The sequence below is a fragment of the Pan paniscus genome, chromosome 5 (genome assembly GCF_029289425.2).
Source record: "Pan paniscus chromosome 5, NHGRI_mPanPan1-v2.0_pri, whole genome shotgun sequence".
NCBI classification, from domain to species: Eukaryota; Metazoa; Chordata; class Mammalia; order Primates; family Hominidae; genus Pan; species Pan paniscus.
In genome coordinates, this window is record NC_073254.2 from 49708930 (window position 1) to 49724890 (window position 15961).

At 47.5% G+C, this 15961-nt stretch overlaps 1 protein-coding gene across 3 annotated transcripts in view; it reads left to right on the forward strand.

Annotated features, from left to right (window-relative positions):
* Window positions 1-15162, forward strand: part of SCUBE3 (signal peptide, CUB domain and EGF like domain containing 3) — a 48178-nt gene extending 33016 nt beyond the window's left edge. For 2 of the 3 annotated variants that reach the window (XM_003808528.4, XM_063604845.1), the window contains 14 exons: window positions 56-172; window positions 829-954; window positions 1231-1347; window positions 1494-1598; window positions 1892-2008; window positions 2310-2468; window positions 2709-2924; window positions 3283-3444; window positions 3652-3819; window positions 4338-4499; window positions 4916-5113; window positions 5632-5784; window positions 5894-5973; window positions 8248-15162. In XM_003808528.4, coding sequence (XP_003808576.1) covers window positions 56-172; window positions 829-954; window positions 1231-1347; window positions 1494-1598; window positions 1892-2008; window positions 2310-2468; window positions 2709-2924; window positions 3283-3444; window positions 3652-3819; window positions 4338-4499; window positions 4916-5113; window positions 5632-5784; window positions 5894-5973; window positions 8248-8397 — 2030 coding nt within the window. In that variant the 3' untranslated portion in view covers window positions 8398-15162. The remainder of the gene's footprint in view (window positions 1-55; window positions 173-828; window positions 955-1230; window positions 1348-1493; window positions 1599-1891; window positions 2009-2309; window positions 2469-2708; window positions 2925-3282; window positions 3445-3651; window positions 3820-4337; window positions 4500-4915; window positions 5114-5631; window positions 5785-5893; window positions 5974-8247) is intronic. The other variant, XM_055113492.2, reaches the window with a different exon arrangement.
* Window positions 15163-15961: the final 799 nt, after the last annotated feature.

Genomic DNA, 15961 nt, shown 5'->3' on the forward strand with positions numbered 1-15961 from the left:
GCAAGGGTCAAGTGCTCCAAGACAGATTCAGTGGCTTGAATCTTTGCTCTTCCAGATATAGACGAGTGTTCCTTTGATCGAACCTGTGACCACATATGTGTCAACACACCAGGAAGCTTCCAGTGTCTCTGCCATCGTGGCTACCTGTTGTATGGTATCACCCACTGTGGGGGTAAGCTAGTAAGCTTGCACCCCCAGCCACCCTGGCCCCCTCACCTCTTCACCCTCCAATTGAACAGGTCCCTGTGTTGGCTTGTGGCTATGGGCAATCCCTGGATGCATGCACCATGTCTGCATCCACTGTGACAAAATAGGAGGAATTAAGACAGCTTTTGAAGAACCGGGAGACTGCGGAAACAGCATCCTACCTCCAAAATTCCTATCTCCCATTCCTATAACTGTCCCTGAACCCCCACTCTCAGCTCCCAAATGACAGTCTCACTGGTTGGGAGGAGTGGAAGGCTTTAAAAAGCTTGTTGGCTTGGCCCCTTCTCGATCATTCCTTTGGGGACAGAGATAATTGGAGGAGGTTTGAGCTCTTCTCAGGCCAGTAGTCATCTTACAGTGCCTAGAATGCCTTTTTAATTTTTTAAATTGTAAGAATATTTAACATGAGATCTACTCTCTTAAGTTTTTAAGTGTACACTACAGTATTTATGCCTATGTTACCTATAGGCACATTGTTGTACAGTAGATCTCTCGAACTTATTCATCTTGCGTAATGCAGGGTACCTGAAACTCTAACCAAAGGCCCTCACTCACTGCCTACTCTCTGGCTCCTCCTCCAACTCCATCGTTGTTTTTCTGTCTCCCTACTCCTTCCTCCAGATGTGGATGAATGCAGCATCAACCGGGGAGGTTGCCGCTTTGGCTGCATCAACACTCCTGGCAGCTACCAGTGTACCTGCCCAGCAGGCCAGGGTCGGCTGCACTGGAATGGCAAAGATTGCACAGGTGGGCAGTGCCCTCTGCTGGCCAAAGATGACACTGCCATTTCAGGGAGCAGTTGGGGTTCTGGAAAGCATAGAGTATCACATTGGGGAAAGGTGTGAGGTGGGAAGGGTGGAGAATGTAGCCATTTTGAGTTAAAGACATGAAATTTGTAGTAAACAATCCCATCATCAGTCTCCATGGGTACAACAATAGTTATGCAAGTAGCTGATTCCTCCAAATTACCCAACTGAGGGAAAGGAATGCATTCATTTGCTCAGGCCTCTCTCCCCTTCCTAGAGCCACTGAAGTGTCAGGGCAGTCCTGGGGCCTCGAAAGCCATGCTCAGCTGCAACCGGTCTGGCAAGAAGGACACCTGTGCCCTGACCTGTCCCTCCAGGGCCCGATTTTTGCCAGGTACATGGGAGGAGGGTGCTGGAGAGCTTTGGAGGAGAAAAGAGGAAGGACTGGCCGTTCAGGCAGCTCCTTCATTCCCCCTGGATTCCTCCAGCCAGCGGGGGTTGGGAAGGCAGGTCAGAACTGTGACAGGCTCCTTTTCTCAGAGTCTGAGAATGGCTTCACAGTGAGCTGTGGGACCCCCAGCCCCAGGGCTGCTCCAGCCCGAGCTGGCCACAATGGGAATAGCACCAACTCCAACCACTGCCATGGTGAGCACCAGCCCAGAAGCCCTGTTCCCATGCTACTCTCTTACATTAATCCCTTATTTTTGTTCTTCATCAATCCCCTGGCCTTCCTTTCTCCTGGATCCTCTTTTTTGCCCTGTAATTCTCCAACCCTGCTCCCTCACTCCCTCTGCCCTAACATCTGATCCCCTTGACTTTCATAATCTCACTCCCCCAGCCAAGCCCCTGGCTTATTGCCCAGCTTCTCAACAACCCCTACGGCACCCCCGACCTCCATGGGCATCCCATACTGTGCTGAGTTTCTACCATCCCTCTAGAGGCTGCAGTGCTGTCCATTAAACAACGGGCCTCCTTCAAGATCAAGGATGCCAAATGCCGTTTGCACCTGCGAAACAAAGGCAAAACAGAGGAGGCTGGCAGAATCACAGGGCCAGGTTTGGACTGGGGACCCCATTCCAGTTGGCTGTCTGGCCACTAAATCCTCCTTACCCCTCAGCTCCTCTGCTTCCAAAAACCCACCAGAACCCTGAACTCTAGGCAGAGCAGAGGAAAAAGCAGCTGTAGGCATAGCACCCAAGGAAGTCCCAGAATATTCCCCTCCACCAACTAATTAGGACCCTAGACTAAAACAGGATTGAGAGATAGTTACAGTTAGAGATCTGGGGAGGTCTGTCTGGGCTGGGAGTGAGAACTTTCCAGGGGATGTCCCTGGGGTTGACAAGGCCTCTCTCCCAGGTGGTGCCCCCTGCTCTGAATGCCAGGTCACCTTCATCCACCTTAAGTGTGACTCCTCTCGGAAGGGCAAGGGCCGACGGGCCCGGACCCCTCCAGGCAAAGAGGTCACAAGGCTCACCCTGGAACTGGAGGCAGAGGTCAGAGCCGAAGAAACCACAGGTGGGACTGGGGGCACTGTTGGGAAGAGGACTGGAAGGGGAGGGCAGAGGTGGGGAAACCACAGGTCTCAGCAGCAAAAGGAAGGGATGGAGCCTGTACTAGGGGCAGACCCTGCCTGGTGCCAAGCCTAAAAGCTAGTCCCTCTTACCATGCCCCTCCTAGCTCCCAGCTTTGCTCCCCTGCCCTCCTGCTCACAGCAACTCTTTCTCCTCCCTGATACACACGGCCATCCACCACCAGCCAGCTGTGGGCTGCCCTGCCTCCGACAGCGAATGGAACGGCGGCTGAAAGGATCCCTGAAGATGCTCAGAAAGTCCATCAACCAGGACCGCTTCCTGCTGCGCCTGGCAGGCCTTGATTATGAGCTGGCCCACAAGCCGGGCCTGGTAGCTGGGGAGCGAGCAGAGCCGATGGAGTCCTGTAGGCCCGGGCAGCACCGTGCTGGGACCAAGTGTGGTAAGGGAGCTTACTGGGGAGCAGGGATGTAGGAAAGACCCAGTTTGGGCCTGACTCAGAGCAGGACCCTTTGTGGCCTCAGATGCATTTCTCAAATTATGAGGCAGCCAGGATGCTCCTGCCCGCTGTCCTCCCTTCCTTGGTTTCCAGGCTGAAATCTAGAAGGATGCCAGGTGGGGCCAGCAATCCTCCTGCACACGGTTTTGACCCTCCTATCCCCCCAAGTAGGATTGTGTTTGTTCCCTGACAGAGATTCTCCCTGAATCGGGGGTTGTGGTGGGGAGTGGGAAGGGGAGTCCCAGGCCTGGGTGGTGGGAAATGCGGGGGTGGGTGGCTAGCGCGGCCGACTCTCCCTCAGTCAGCTGCCCGCAGGGAACGTATTACCACGGCCAGACGGAGCAGTGTGTGCCATGCCCAGCGGGCACCTTCCAGGAGAGAGAAGGGCAGCTCTCCTGCGACCTTTGCCCTGGGAGTGATGCCCACGGGCCTCTTGGAGCCACCAACGTCACCACGTGTGCAGGTGCCAGGGGAACAAACAATACAGAGTGGGGTAGGGTGGGCACTGGGATGCCCATGGGCATGGGATTTCCCAAAGGGCAGGCCCAGGCTCCAGGCCACTCTCTTAGTCAACATCCTGTTTGTATACCTTTGTCCCCTGAGATCGGGTGACCCCATGGGGATGACTCAGGACCATCCCCATCAGAGTTGGGCCCTTGATTCATTGCAGGTCAGTGCCCACCTGGCCAACACTCTGTAGATGGGTTCAAGCCCTGTCAGCCATGCCCACGTGGCACCTACCAACCTGAAGCAGGACGGACCCTATGCTTCCCTTGTGGTGGGGGCCTCACCACCAAGCATGAAGGGGCCATTTCCTTCCAAGACTGTGACACCAAAGGTGAGTAAGCTACTCACCTCCCTGGGGGATGCCCCAACCCCAACTACTCCCAAAAAACTCTCCAATTTCCCAGAGGGGACATTGACCCACCATTTTCTCCAAACCAGTAATGGGCCCAGCTACTTGACCAACCATACCATCCTGCTTCCAGGACCCACCCTGCCCCTCCACTAGTCCCAAGCTTGGGAACTGAGAAATAATTAACAGTCCCACTTACCCCTCCACTTTGGAGAACTGGTGGCATATTCTCCTCCATATCCCAAATGAGTTTCTATATAGGTTTGGCACTGTGCTCAGCGTCTGAAAGAAAAGGATTGGCACTGTAGCCAACCACTCTGTAAACTCTGTTTTTCCGTGGGCTTAAATTCTGGCATGACTGGGAAAGATTGAGACCCTAGAAAAGAACTTTGATGTATCTGATCTCCTGATTCTCCAAGATGAATGTATCCTGTCCATCCCATGCCCGTAACTCCCACCTGCCTACCATCTTGATTCCTGCCCTTCTCCCTTGCCTACAGTCCAGTGCTCCCCAGGGCACTACTACAACACCAGCATCCATCGCTGTATTCGCTGTGCCATGGGCTCCTATCAGCCCGACTTCCGTCAGAACTTCTGCAGCCGCTGTCCAGGAAACACAAGCACAGACTTTGATGGCTCTACCAGTGTGGCCCAATGCAAGAGTACGTGGCAAGCCAGGCTGTGCAAAAGGGAGGAGAGAGGCCTGGGAGCAGTGGACATCTAAAGGAGGGGTGTGAAACCAACAGGGAGCAGGGCTGGGGGGTGGAGGAGCAGGAAAACTCCACCTTCCACCTCTCCCCAACTCACTCAATCTCAAGGCCAGTTGCTAGGCTGGACCCTGTAACACCCTCTCCCTGGAGACAGTTAATGAGGAAGCAGAGACAGGTGAAGTGAGAAGAGAAGGTACTAAAAGGGCAGGAAGGAAGATGGACTCAGAGCTTGGAAAATAATGATGAACTAGAACGCAGACTTCCCATAAATGTCTGACCTCTACTTCAGAACTCTTCAATTCCCCCAGCACACTTCCCCACTGACTTCCCTTCTCTGTCTTGTTTTATCCACTGGGGTTTGGCTGCAGATCGTCAGTGTGGTGGGGAGCTGGGTGAGTTCACTGGCTATATTGAGTCCCCCAACTACCCGGGCAACTACCCAGCTGGTGTGGAGTGCATCTGGAACATCAACCCCCCACCCAAGCGCAAGATCCTTATCGTGGTACCAGAGATCTTCCTGCCATCTGAGGATGAGTGTGGGGACGTCCTCGTCATGAGAAAGAACTGTGGGTGGCTTGCAGAGCTGGGCCAGGGAAGGGCAGTCCAAATCTGGTTAAGGCGGAGAACAAAGAGAGAGACTGATACAGGAAGAAATGGGGCAGTGAAGTTAGGGATCTATGAGGGTGAAATAGTGAGAGGCCTTTAGGAAGAGAGAAGCTAACAAAGGAAAACAGCAATGACACATGTTTGGTAGAAAACAGAGTTAAGAAAGCTAGCAGTGGGGCTAGAACTCCAATGGCGTTACATGTATCACTTTCCTATCCTAGCATATTTGCCATTCCATTCATTTAAATGTCATATTTATTACACTATGTGAGTGCCCAGGTATCAAGAAGGAATTGTGGAATGAGCCCAGTGGGCAATGGGAGAGGGTGTGGGGTAGGGTGTGTGTATGCGAAGGGGGAGCCTTTGTCAGAATGATTCTCTTGCCCTATACCCCCACCACCAGCTGTACAGCCCACGTTCTAGGAGGGCTTGGGTAGCCTGCCCTGCTGCTCTACTGACCTGCTGCTTGCCTTCCCAGCATCCCCATCCTCCATTACCACTTATGAGACCTGCCAGACCTACGAGCGTCCCATTGCCTTCACTGCCCGTTCCAGGAAGCTCTGGATCAACTTCAAGACAAGCGAGGCCAACAGCGCCCGTGGCTTCCAGATTCCCTATGTTACCTATGATGGTAAGCCAAGGAGGTGGGTGAGAAGGGGAGGTATGTCAGTTTTGAGAGGGAACCAGGAGAGCAGGAAGAGCTCCCGCCCCTGAGCCCCTCACCTTGGTTGACTTTGCAGAGGACTATGAGCAGCTGGTAGAAGACATTGTGCGAGATGGCCGGCTCTATGCCTCTGAAAACCACCAGGAGATTTTAAAGGTGAATGAATATTAACAATAATGATAGCTAACATTTAATAAGCATGTAACAATATATAGGCAATAGGCTAAGTGCTTACATGAATATTCTCACTTGATAGACACAATAGCTCTATGAGGTAGGTGCTTTCTCCATTGCCTCTTTACAGATGGGAAAACTGGGGTATAGAGAGTTAAAGAACCTGCCCCATGGGAAGCTGGGATTTGAGCCCAAGGCTATCCGACTGCAGCGTCACCCACACTATATTACACCTTGGGGAAAACTTGGAAGAGAAAGGGAAAGTGAGGAGAAGAAATGTCCCTACCTCTTCCAAGAGACATAGGGAAAGTGAAGTATAGAAAGATACTTTTGTATAAGTCCCTTCCTTCCCCTATTCTCTCCCCAGGCCTCATTAAGCAGCAGCAGATCGGCTGGGCGTGGTGGTTCACGCCTGTCATCCCAGCACTTTGGGAGGCCGAGGCGAGTGGATCACATGAGGTCAGGAGTTTGAGACCAGCCTGGCCAACATGGTGAAACCTCGTCTTAATTTTGTAAAAATAGAAAATTATCCGGGTGCGGTGGCAGGCGCCTGTAATCCCAGCTACTCAGGAGGCTGAGGCAGGAGAATTGCTTGAACTCAGGAGGCGCAGGTTGCAGTGAGCCGAGATGGCGCCATCGCACTCCAGCCTGGGTGACAAGAGTGAACCCTGTCTCAAAAAAACAAAAACAAAAAAAGCAGCGGCAGATCTAGCACAGCTTTCTCAGAATCAATTTATGTACAGACTTCTTTTCAAGGAAAATAAATACTTCCAACATTGAAGAATGGACTAGATGCCCTGGGTCGGTGAATCCCAATTTAAGAAAATCTTCCTTAAGAAACTATAGTCTGGCTGCGCATGGTGGATCACGCCTGTAATCCCAGCACTTTGGGGGGCTGAGGCGGGTGGATCGCCTGAGGTCAGGAGTTCCAGACCAGCCTGGCCAACATAGTGAAACCCCGTCTTTACTAAAAAATACAAAAAATTAGCTGGGTGTGGTGGCGGGCGCCTGCAATCCCAGCTACTCGGGACCCTGAGGCAGGAGAATTGCTTGGACTGGGGAGGCAGAGGTTGCAGTGAGCTGATATCATGCCATTGCACTCCAGCCTGGGCAACAAGAGTTAGACTCAGTCTCAAAAAAAAAAAAAAAAAAGGAAACTATAGTCGTAGTCATAGAATTATCCTTCATAAATTATCACTGCAAAAAAGTTAAGTGTTAGCAAAATATTTTTATATTATCATCAAAATAAAAGCCTTGACAACAAAAATCACCTAGAACTTACAGACTTCAAAGAATATACTTTTAATAATACTTTTCAAACATTTTTAAAGCATCTGAACCCTTATTTCAAATCAAATGTACTGTGGAATTCCAACACATAAAGCAGTGCAGCTGTTCTGATTAAAGTGGGGTAAGAGGCTGAAACCCCTACTTCTTATTTGAAAAATCCACTGACGCCATGGAAGGAGCACCAGCCTAGGAGCCAGAAGACCTGAGTTTTAATGCACAGTGCCTGGCACCTAGTAGGCTCTCCACATACCATGCTACTGTTGTAGACAGGGTGGTCAGGAAAGGCCTCTAAGGAGAAGAGACCCAAATGAGGTAAAAGGGCTCCCCATTAGAAGATGAGGGAGGAGCATTCCAAGCTAAGGAGCATGGGAGCAATTTAGTGTGTTCAGGAACCTCCAGAAGGCCAGTGTGGCTCAGCAGAGGGAGCAAGAGTGGAGGTGGAAAGCAAGATACAGATCACATTCTGCCGATGAGTGATAAAAGAAACCAGAGAAGAGTTTCAAACAGGAAAAAGATGAACTAATTAAAAACACAAAAAGTCACTCTGGCTGCTGTGGGGAGAAGAGTCTACGGAGGGACAAAGGTAGAAGCATGGAGACCAGTTAGGAGGCTACTACAGTACTCCAAGTCAGAGACGATGGTGGCTTGGGAAGATGATAAGTGGTCAGACCCAGACATATTTTGAAGGTAGAGTCAATAGGATTTGCTATACTTGTAAGCAAGAAAGAGGATTCAAGGATGGCTCCAAGGATTGGGGCCTAAGCAACAGAAGGATGGAGCTGCCACTGATTCAGTTGTGGAATTCCAGAATAAGGGCAGATGGTGGGAATGGGAATCCAGAGTTGCCCTCTGGATATATTCAGTGTAGGATGCCTAGTAGACATCAAGAAGGGCTGCTGAGTCATGGTGTTTCTCTTTCCCACCCCCGACGCTGAGGCTGACATTGCTCCCTGCCATCCTTTGCAGGACAAGAAGCTCATCAAGGCCTTCTTTGAGGTGCTAGCCCACCCCCAGAACTACTTCAAGTACACAGAGAAACACAAGGAGATGCTGCCAAAATCCTTCATCAAGCTGCTCCGCTCCAAAGTTTCCAGCTTCCTGAGGCCCTACAAATAGTAACCCTAGGCTCAGAGACCCAATTTTTTAAGCCCCCAGACTCCTTAGCCCTCAGAGCCGGCAGCCCCCTACCCTCAGACAAGGAACTCTCTCCTCTCTTTTTGGAGGGAAAAAAAAATATCACTACACAGACCAGGCACTCTCCCTTTCTGTCTTTCTAGTTTCCTTTCCTTGTCTCTCTCTGCCTGCCTCTCTACTGTTCCCCCTTTTCTAACACACTACCTAGAAAAGCCATTCAGTACTGGCTCTAGTCCCCGTGAGATGTAAAGAAACAGTACAGCCCCTTCCACTGCCCATTTTACCAGCTCACATTCCCGACCCCATCAGCTTGGAAGGGTGCTAGAGGCCCATCAAGGAAGTGGGTCTGGTGGGAAACGGGGAGGGGAAAGAAGGGCTTCTGGCATTATAGGGTTGTGCCTTGCTAGTCAGGGGCCAAAATGTCCCCTGGCTCTGCTCCCTAGGGTGATTCTAACAGCCCAGGGTCCTGCCAAAGAAGCCTTTGATTTACAGGCTTAATGCCAGCACCAGTCCTCTGGGGCACATGGTTTGAGCTCTGGACTTCCCACATGGCCAGCTTTCTTGTCTATACAGATCCTCTCTTTCTTTCCCTACATCTGCCTGGGGTCTACTCCATAAGGGTTTACAAATGGCCCACAACACTGAGTTAGTGGACACCGGCTAAATGAGGAAGAGCAGCAGGCATTGTCATGTTGAATGCCCCGCTGTAGCTCCCTGAGAGAAAGACTGTAACTCTGCAGGACAGAAACAAGGTTTTAAAGCATTGCCAAAAAAAAGAAAACAGAAAGAAAAAATGTATCATCTAAAGGACTAGACACAGAACAATTGGAAGTCAACTTCAAACACTAATCCCTTTTCTTGTCTTCCCTGGCCCAGCCACCTCCTCGGCCCCATGTGATGCTCCCTGGGGGAGCCCTACTCCCCTTGCTACATGTTGTCCTTAAACATGGTTATTGACCTGAAGCCAGCCTAGGCCTTGCCCTACAGTTGTTTTTCCCTTGTAGCCCCAGCTGGCTTGTGGGCTTCACCAAAGAGGACCCCACTCTGAAGCCAGCCTGGAGCCACCTACCTCTGGCCTCAGGCTGTGGGCAGCAAAAGGAATGTGTGTGCACTTGGCGAGCCTCCTGCCCACCCTGTCCACACCTAATAAGTGCAATCATTTTGAGTCTTTCTATGTTGTCTAGACGGAGGGGTTTTTGTTTTCTGGGTTTGTTTTTTGTTTTTGTTTCTTCTTCCTCTATTAGCAAAACCCTATTTATAGCTGCCCAAGAGAAAAGAGTGTATGTTTGGAGTGGAAGAAAATCGGTTTTGAATCCCATGAACCTTGAGTGCTGGAGCATCTGATCTGTCTCTATGCCACCACTGGCCACCTAGAGCCCTTGGCTGTGGTAATCCAGGGTAATTGCGCAGAGGCATCTGATGTGTAGGAAAGTAATTCTGGGGATTTGATGGAGCAGAAAGGAGAGAGACCTATGTTTGCTAAACCAATCCTGCTATCCCTATGCCTCTCCATGGAGTCAGTGTGGACCTCATGATTATAGAGGCCAATGGAACTGGTCAGTGATTCTCTACCCCAAGTAGGGAAAACCTCCATCTTTTCCCTGTCTTCATCCTGTTATCCCCTGGTGTACACATGGAAGAGGACCAGGACATACCACCTGGGGATGGGCTGACTCAGGGTCCCGAGGCCAGAGACAAAGCTGTGGGAGCCAAGAATAAGACAGAAGGCATCAGATATTTGCCTGGCTCTGGTCACTTCCCTTTGAAGTTGACTTCAAGCTTAGCTTCCTCAACTACTGTTTTTCAGAAGGAAGAAAGAATCAAATGGAAGAAGAATCAAGTCCATGTCCAAGCCCAAAGCCTGCACACATTCTGCCCTTAATCCAAGTGTTGCCTATAAAATTATTTTCTGTTTTCTCACTCTAGTTCCCCCAAAGCTGTAGTCCCAATCAATCAAAGGCTACCAACGGAGTCCTCAGGTTCATTTCTTTTTTTTTTTTTTTTTTCTTTTTAACTCTCCTGGTAACTCACAGAACAGCTCAGGTTCCTTTCTAGGTGACTGTCCTAGGCTACTGCTCCCCCAGGAGACTCAACACTAAATAAAGGAGTCTGACTCCCTGCCCTCCCATCAGTAGCATTCATCAGCCAAAACGGCCATAGCAGTAGGTAGCCAGTGACACAGCTAGATTCCCTGACAACCATTAGCCAACATCATGGCCCTTGTGGGTAGAGTGTCTGGCTACCTTTGTCTTTCTGGGTCAAGGAGGGCCACTGCAAAGATGCAAAGTGGCTGCTTCCAAACAAGGGAAATGGTCATTTAGTATGAGTGTCTCTGTACTTCCCAGGAAGCACCATGAAAACTGCTTTAATCAACTCTGACTATCCTAATTCTCCACCAGAAGCTAGGATAACTTACTTTCTTTCTTTTTTTTTTTTTTTTTTTTGAGATGGAGTCTCGCTCTGTCACCCAGGCTGGAGTGTAATGGTGCTATCTCGGCCTACTGCAACCTCCGCCTCCCAGGCTCAAGCAATTCTGCCTCGGCCTCCCAAGTAGCTGGGATTACAGGCATGCGCCACTGCGCCCAGCTAATTTTTGTATTTTTAGTAGAGATGGGGTTTCACCATGTTGCCCGGGCTGGTCTTGAACTCTTGACCTCAGGTGATCCACCCGCCTCAGTCTCCCAAAGTGCTGGGATTACAGGCATGAGCCACCGCGCCCAGCCTAGGATAACTTTCTGATTCCTCTCTGCCAGCCGTTTTGCATCTCTTGGAAAGCCAAACGGTGACCATGCTTCTTAACTTATGCCTTCAGGGTCTGGCTTCTCCTTTCTCCCTTCCTTTCCTGTCACACCATGCATACATACATACAAATACACATCCTTCAACCATTTATTCCATGGCTTATGAGACCTGCAAATGAGTTCCACAGTACGGAAGGCATAGACCACTAGGCTTCTTAATTGATGTCAAGGCAGATCTTGGTGAGCAGGTAAAAACCTGCTATTGTCCACCAAGTTTAATTTAGGTCCTCCAAGTTGGAGGGTTAAGAACCCAGGCAAAGCTGCTGCTGAATCTATGGAGGAGGCTGGCCCTGGGACATCAAACTAGGGGTTAACTGGATTGAATGAGGAGTCAATGCTCAGGGACATTCTAGGTCTTTACAGGTCAGACAGAAGAGAGGTTTTTACCATTGGAGGGAAATGGAAAGATGGCATAAATAGGATCCCTTCATGAAGCAACCCAGAGGCCTCTCTGCAGCGTGTAGGGTGTGGGGCTACAGTATTGTGGGGCTTCCATTCATCTTAGTACAAAACCTCACCTGCTCTGAGCCTGGAAATTGGAGGGCTTCACGCACCAAGTAATGCACACCAGAAAGGCACTTATATCCTCAGCAACATGGCAGTTCCTCTTTACTTCTCTGCCTCCCTCTTTCTATATTATCAGGCCATGCCTATTCCTACAACCTGAGACAACTCTTGGAGTCAGAAGAAAACTGACCAGATCCTGGATCTGAGCTGCCTGCTCCAGGCCTAGAAATCCCCAAAGGCTGGCACTGAGCTGTGACTGCTTTAACAGCCCCCAAGATTTGGTCAGTTTGAGGTGGTGGAGACTCAGATTTGTTGCTGAAAGTTCAGTAACACAGTCCTGGTCTTTGGCCCTAGAGAAACTTTTTATATATGAGAAGTGTTCTCTATATACATGTTTGAGGTGACTCTGGAATGGATTATGAGGTCATATCTCAAAATGTCAGAAAACGTTATAGAGCACTCAAACTTTTGTATTTGCTGCTTAACCTCAATATTACAGCCACAAACAAGGGGTACCAAGACAAAGTATAACTGAGCATAAGCAGAAAATGTTAACCCTCCAGGTTTCTTTCTTAAGCACAATAAAAGTGGGAGCAAACAACACAAGGATATTTTTACATTTGACCCGTCTCAAAAGTAGCACACCCTATCCTTGTGCCATTATTTGTACAAGGAAATATATGATTAGAAGGAATAGAACCCCCAGTTGTCATCAGCTTTTTTAGACACCACAGGTTGTAGCAGTTTGAACAAACTGAAAACTTTATACTTCTGTGTGAGCTGAACTCAAGTTTCAGAATAATCATCGCCATGTGGGAGGCTTTTTGTTAAATGCAGAAGAAATTTCAAAATATTGTATTTATATCTGCCTTCCACTGCTGCCAATTTAGTAAGCATCTCCTATACAATCGACAATAAACAGCAAATGATGCAGTTCATAGAGTATTTTGCACTTGGGGAAAAATATGTATCTGAATTGTAAAAAGAAATGTTTGGATTTTGTATGTCTTTTTTATTATTATTAAAATACTAAATGAAACTCCTCAGCCCGGCATCTTTTCCTCTATCTCAATAGCTTATCCTAGAGCCAGAAAAAGCCTTGAGGAGACAATGTCTTCTGGCTTCCAGATAAAACTTAACCCAAATTTTTTGGCAACTCATCCCTAATGATTTTAAAATTTGAAAAGGCTTGTCTTTTCTCTGTCCTTAAAAGCAGCATCAAGTATTATCTCTTGAGGGGGATCTAAGGAGTGGGGGAAATTTATTGTTCCTCCTCTCCACAGTACAGTCCACAACAGCTGGCCAGCCCACAGGTGGTTCAGCACCTCCCTAGTCAGGATGTCCCACCTCTAGGAAAGCGCCAGCACTGAGGGTCACCCAGTGTCATTCTTTGTATGCAGTACACTCTTAGCCACCAAATAGTATTGTGAAATACAGATCATTTAGTCACTACCACCATCACTACTCCTACAGGGCAGGAGAAAGCAATCTCCAATCTCTTTTATAAATGAACAGTCCCAATTTCTAGGCTCAGAGATATAGATAAAACTTTGCTGTTGCAATTATATAATTCCCTTTCATGAAATTTTATTGGATTTAATATCTACATGATATAGCCATTTAAGAGTATAACTTGAGCAACAAGGAAAAATCTACCTGATCAAAAAACACGTGGGGTGGCCTATCAGAATCTTAAACTTACCCTTTAGCATCTATAATGAAGATACAGATGAAGTACATTCATTCCATAATTACTGAGATCCTATTATATGCCAGGTAGTGAGCACCTGCTCATCAGCTCATTGACAATAGCCATGCTCAAGATCCACACTCCTCATGTAACTTTCTGATTATAATTGATCTTCCCAGATAAGATTTACCCAACAGGAGCAATAATCCAGTTCACTTGGTGGCTATAAGTATAAAAGAATGCACTGGCATTCTATTATGTACATTAACTTCCTATGAGTTTGATTTAATGTGACAAAACATGAACACCTTTGTGTGGACTGACCCAAAATCACACTTCTAGAACTGCAAAGCCAAGGACCATATCCATGACCTTCACACTATACCAACTTGGAGCCATCCTCTTTGACTTCTCTCATAACTCACTTCTATTCTAAGAACAACACGTCTTCCTCCTTACTTCCTAGGACATTTGCTTTGGTGTCTCAAAATAATGGATAGTCAGGGACACTGGAGTTTGGATATGCCTATATTAAGAAGTCTTCCAAGTGGGGTAAATGAAGATTTTTCCTAGGGTACGTAAGACTGCAAGGAATACCCAGGAAATAGCCTCAAATCAGTCTGAGGAGAGTTTTAAAGGAATAAATTTCCAGATCCTCAACTTCCCTATAAAATATTTTCTAAAACCAGGCTGGGTGCACTGGCTCACACCTGTAATCCCAGCACTTTGGGAGGCTGTGGCGGGCGGATCACCTGAGGTAAGAGTTTGAGACCAGCCTGGCCAACATAGTGAAACCCCGTTTCTACTAAAAATACAAAAATTAACCGGGTGTGGCGGTGCACACCTGTAATTATAGCTACGTGGGAGGCTGAGGCAGGAGAATCTCTTGAACCCAGGAAGGGGAGGTTGCAGGGAGCTGAATTGGGCCACTGCACTCCAGCCTGGGTAACAGAGCAAGACTCCATCTCAGAAAAAAAAAACAAACAGCCGGGCGTGGTGGCAGGCACCTGTAATCCCAGCTACTTGGCAGGCTGAGCCATGAGAATCGCTTGAACCCAGGAGGCGGAGGTGGCAGTGAGCCGAGGTCGTGCCACTGCACTCCAGCCTGGGCAACAGGAGCAAAACTTCATCTCAAAAAACAAAAACAAAAACAAAAAAACGGCCAGGCACAGTGGCTCACGCTTGTAATCCCCGCACTTTGGGAGGCCAAGACAGGCAGATCACAAGGTCAGGAGTTTGAGACCAGCATGACCAACACGGTGAAACCCCATCTCTACTAAAAATACAAAAATTAGCTGGGCGTGGTGGCACGTGCCTATAATCCCAGCTACTCAGGAGGCTGAGGCAGGAGAATTGCTTGAACCCGGGAGGCAGAGGTTACAGTGAGCTGAGATCATGCCATCGCACTCCAGCCTGGGTGACAGAGCGAGACTCCGTCTCAAAAAAAAAAAAAAAAAATTCTAAAAACCAATCCGTTTGGGAGCCAGCTGACATATTCATGCACATTCTCCACTCTACCACTGCCCCCACTTTCACCATAGTCCTTGTCTTACTTTACAAAAGAAAGGAATGTCTCTCCCCTACACTGAATCTTGATGCATGGTCCAGGGTGTAAAAACCTGAGGAGCTGGGAGGGAGCAATTATTTTCCACTTCATATCAAAATATTCCCATTGCAATCAGTCTTCCTATTTTATCTTATATAAAATGTTTATTATTTTCTACCTCCTAGTAAAAAGTGAAATTGCTAGCTGCTCAATTCATTATTTCTTAGCAAATACAGCTTTCCTTTCTAAAAAATACAGAAGAAAAAAATTTGTGTAACAAGATTATTAGTTATTTCTGATTTTTAGACATGATTCTCATTTAATTGTTCCCAAAAGCTGAACAACAAGAGTTTGATGAAAGCAGGCACACACATTTACCAAGGGAATATATGCCTTCTATATGACTTCTCAAAACTGATGGATTTAACTATACATTATACAGCATTATTCCTAATTATATAATGAAAAACAGTACTATCTTATTTTTACCATTTATTATGTTAATAGTAGGTCTAAATAATTTTAATCTTGACTGGTTTATCAGTGGTCCATTTTATAAGCTATAATCATTTATTTCCTAATAATTTTTATAATATTCCTCAAAATGAATGTTAACATATTTATTTGAATGGAAGAATAAAGTCAGACATTTTTCTAACAGAAAGTAGGTCTGATTTGGCTGATTGGTTTGAAATGAAAACTGGCTTTGCCAATTCCACAAATGGCAGTTGTTTTCTATACAGTGAATGAGCTGAATCTGCATTTCAGTTTAACAAAAAGTTCTTGAAGACATGTAATAAAGAATTTTACCAAAAAATATTGTGTAGGCAAAGAAGTATGGAAATCAATATCTGATTAACAAAGTGTCTCTGAGTGTAAAGGTCACAGATAATTAATAATCATGTTTAATAAAACCAAAACTGAGACTCTAATAACTAAATCCTTTTGGAAGTTCAGTGGTTTCTAATCCTTTGCTTTTAACAAAATTAAAAGAAGACTATT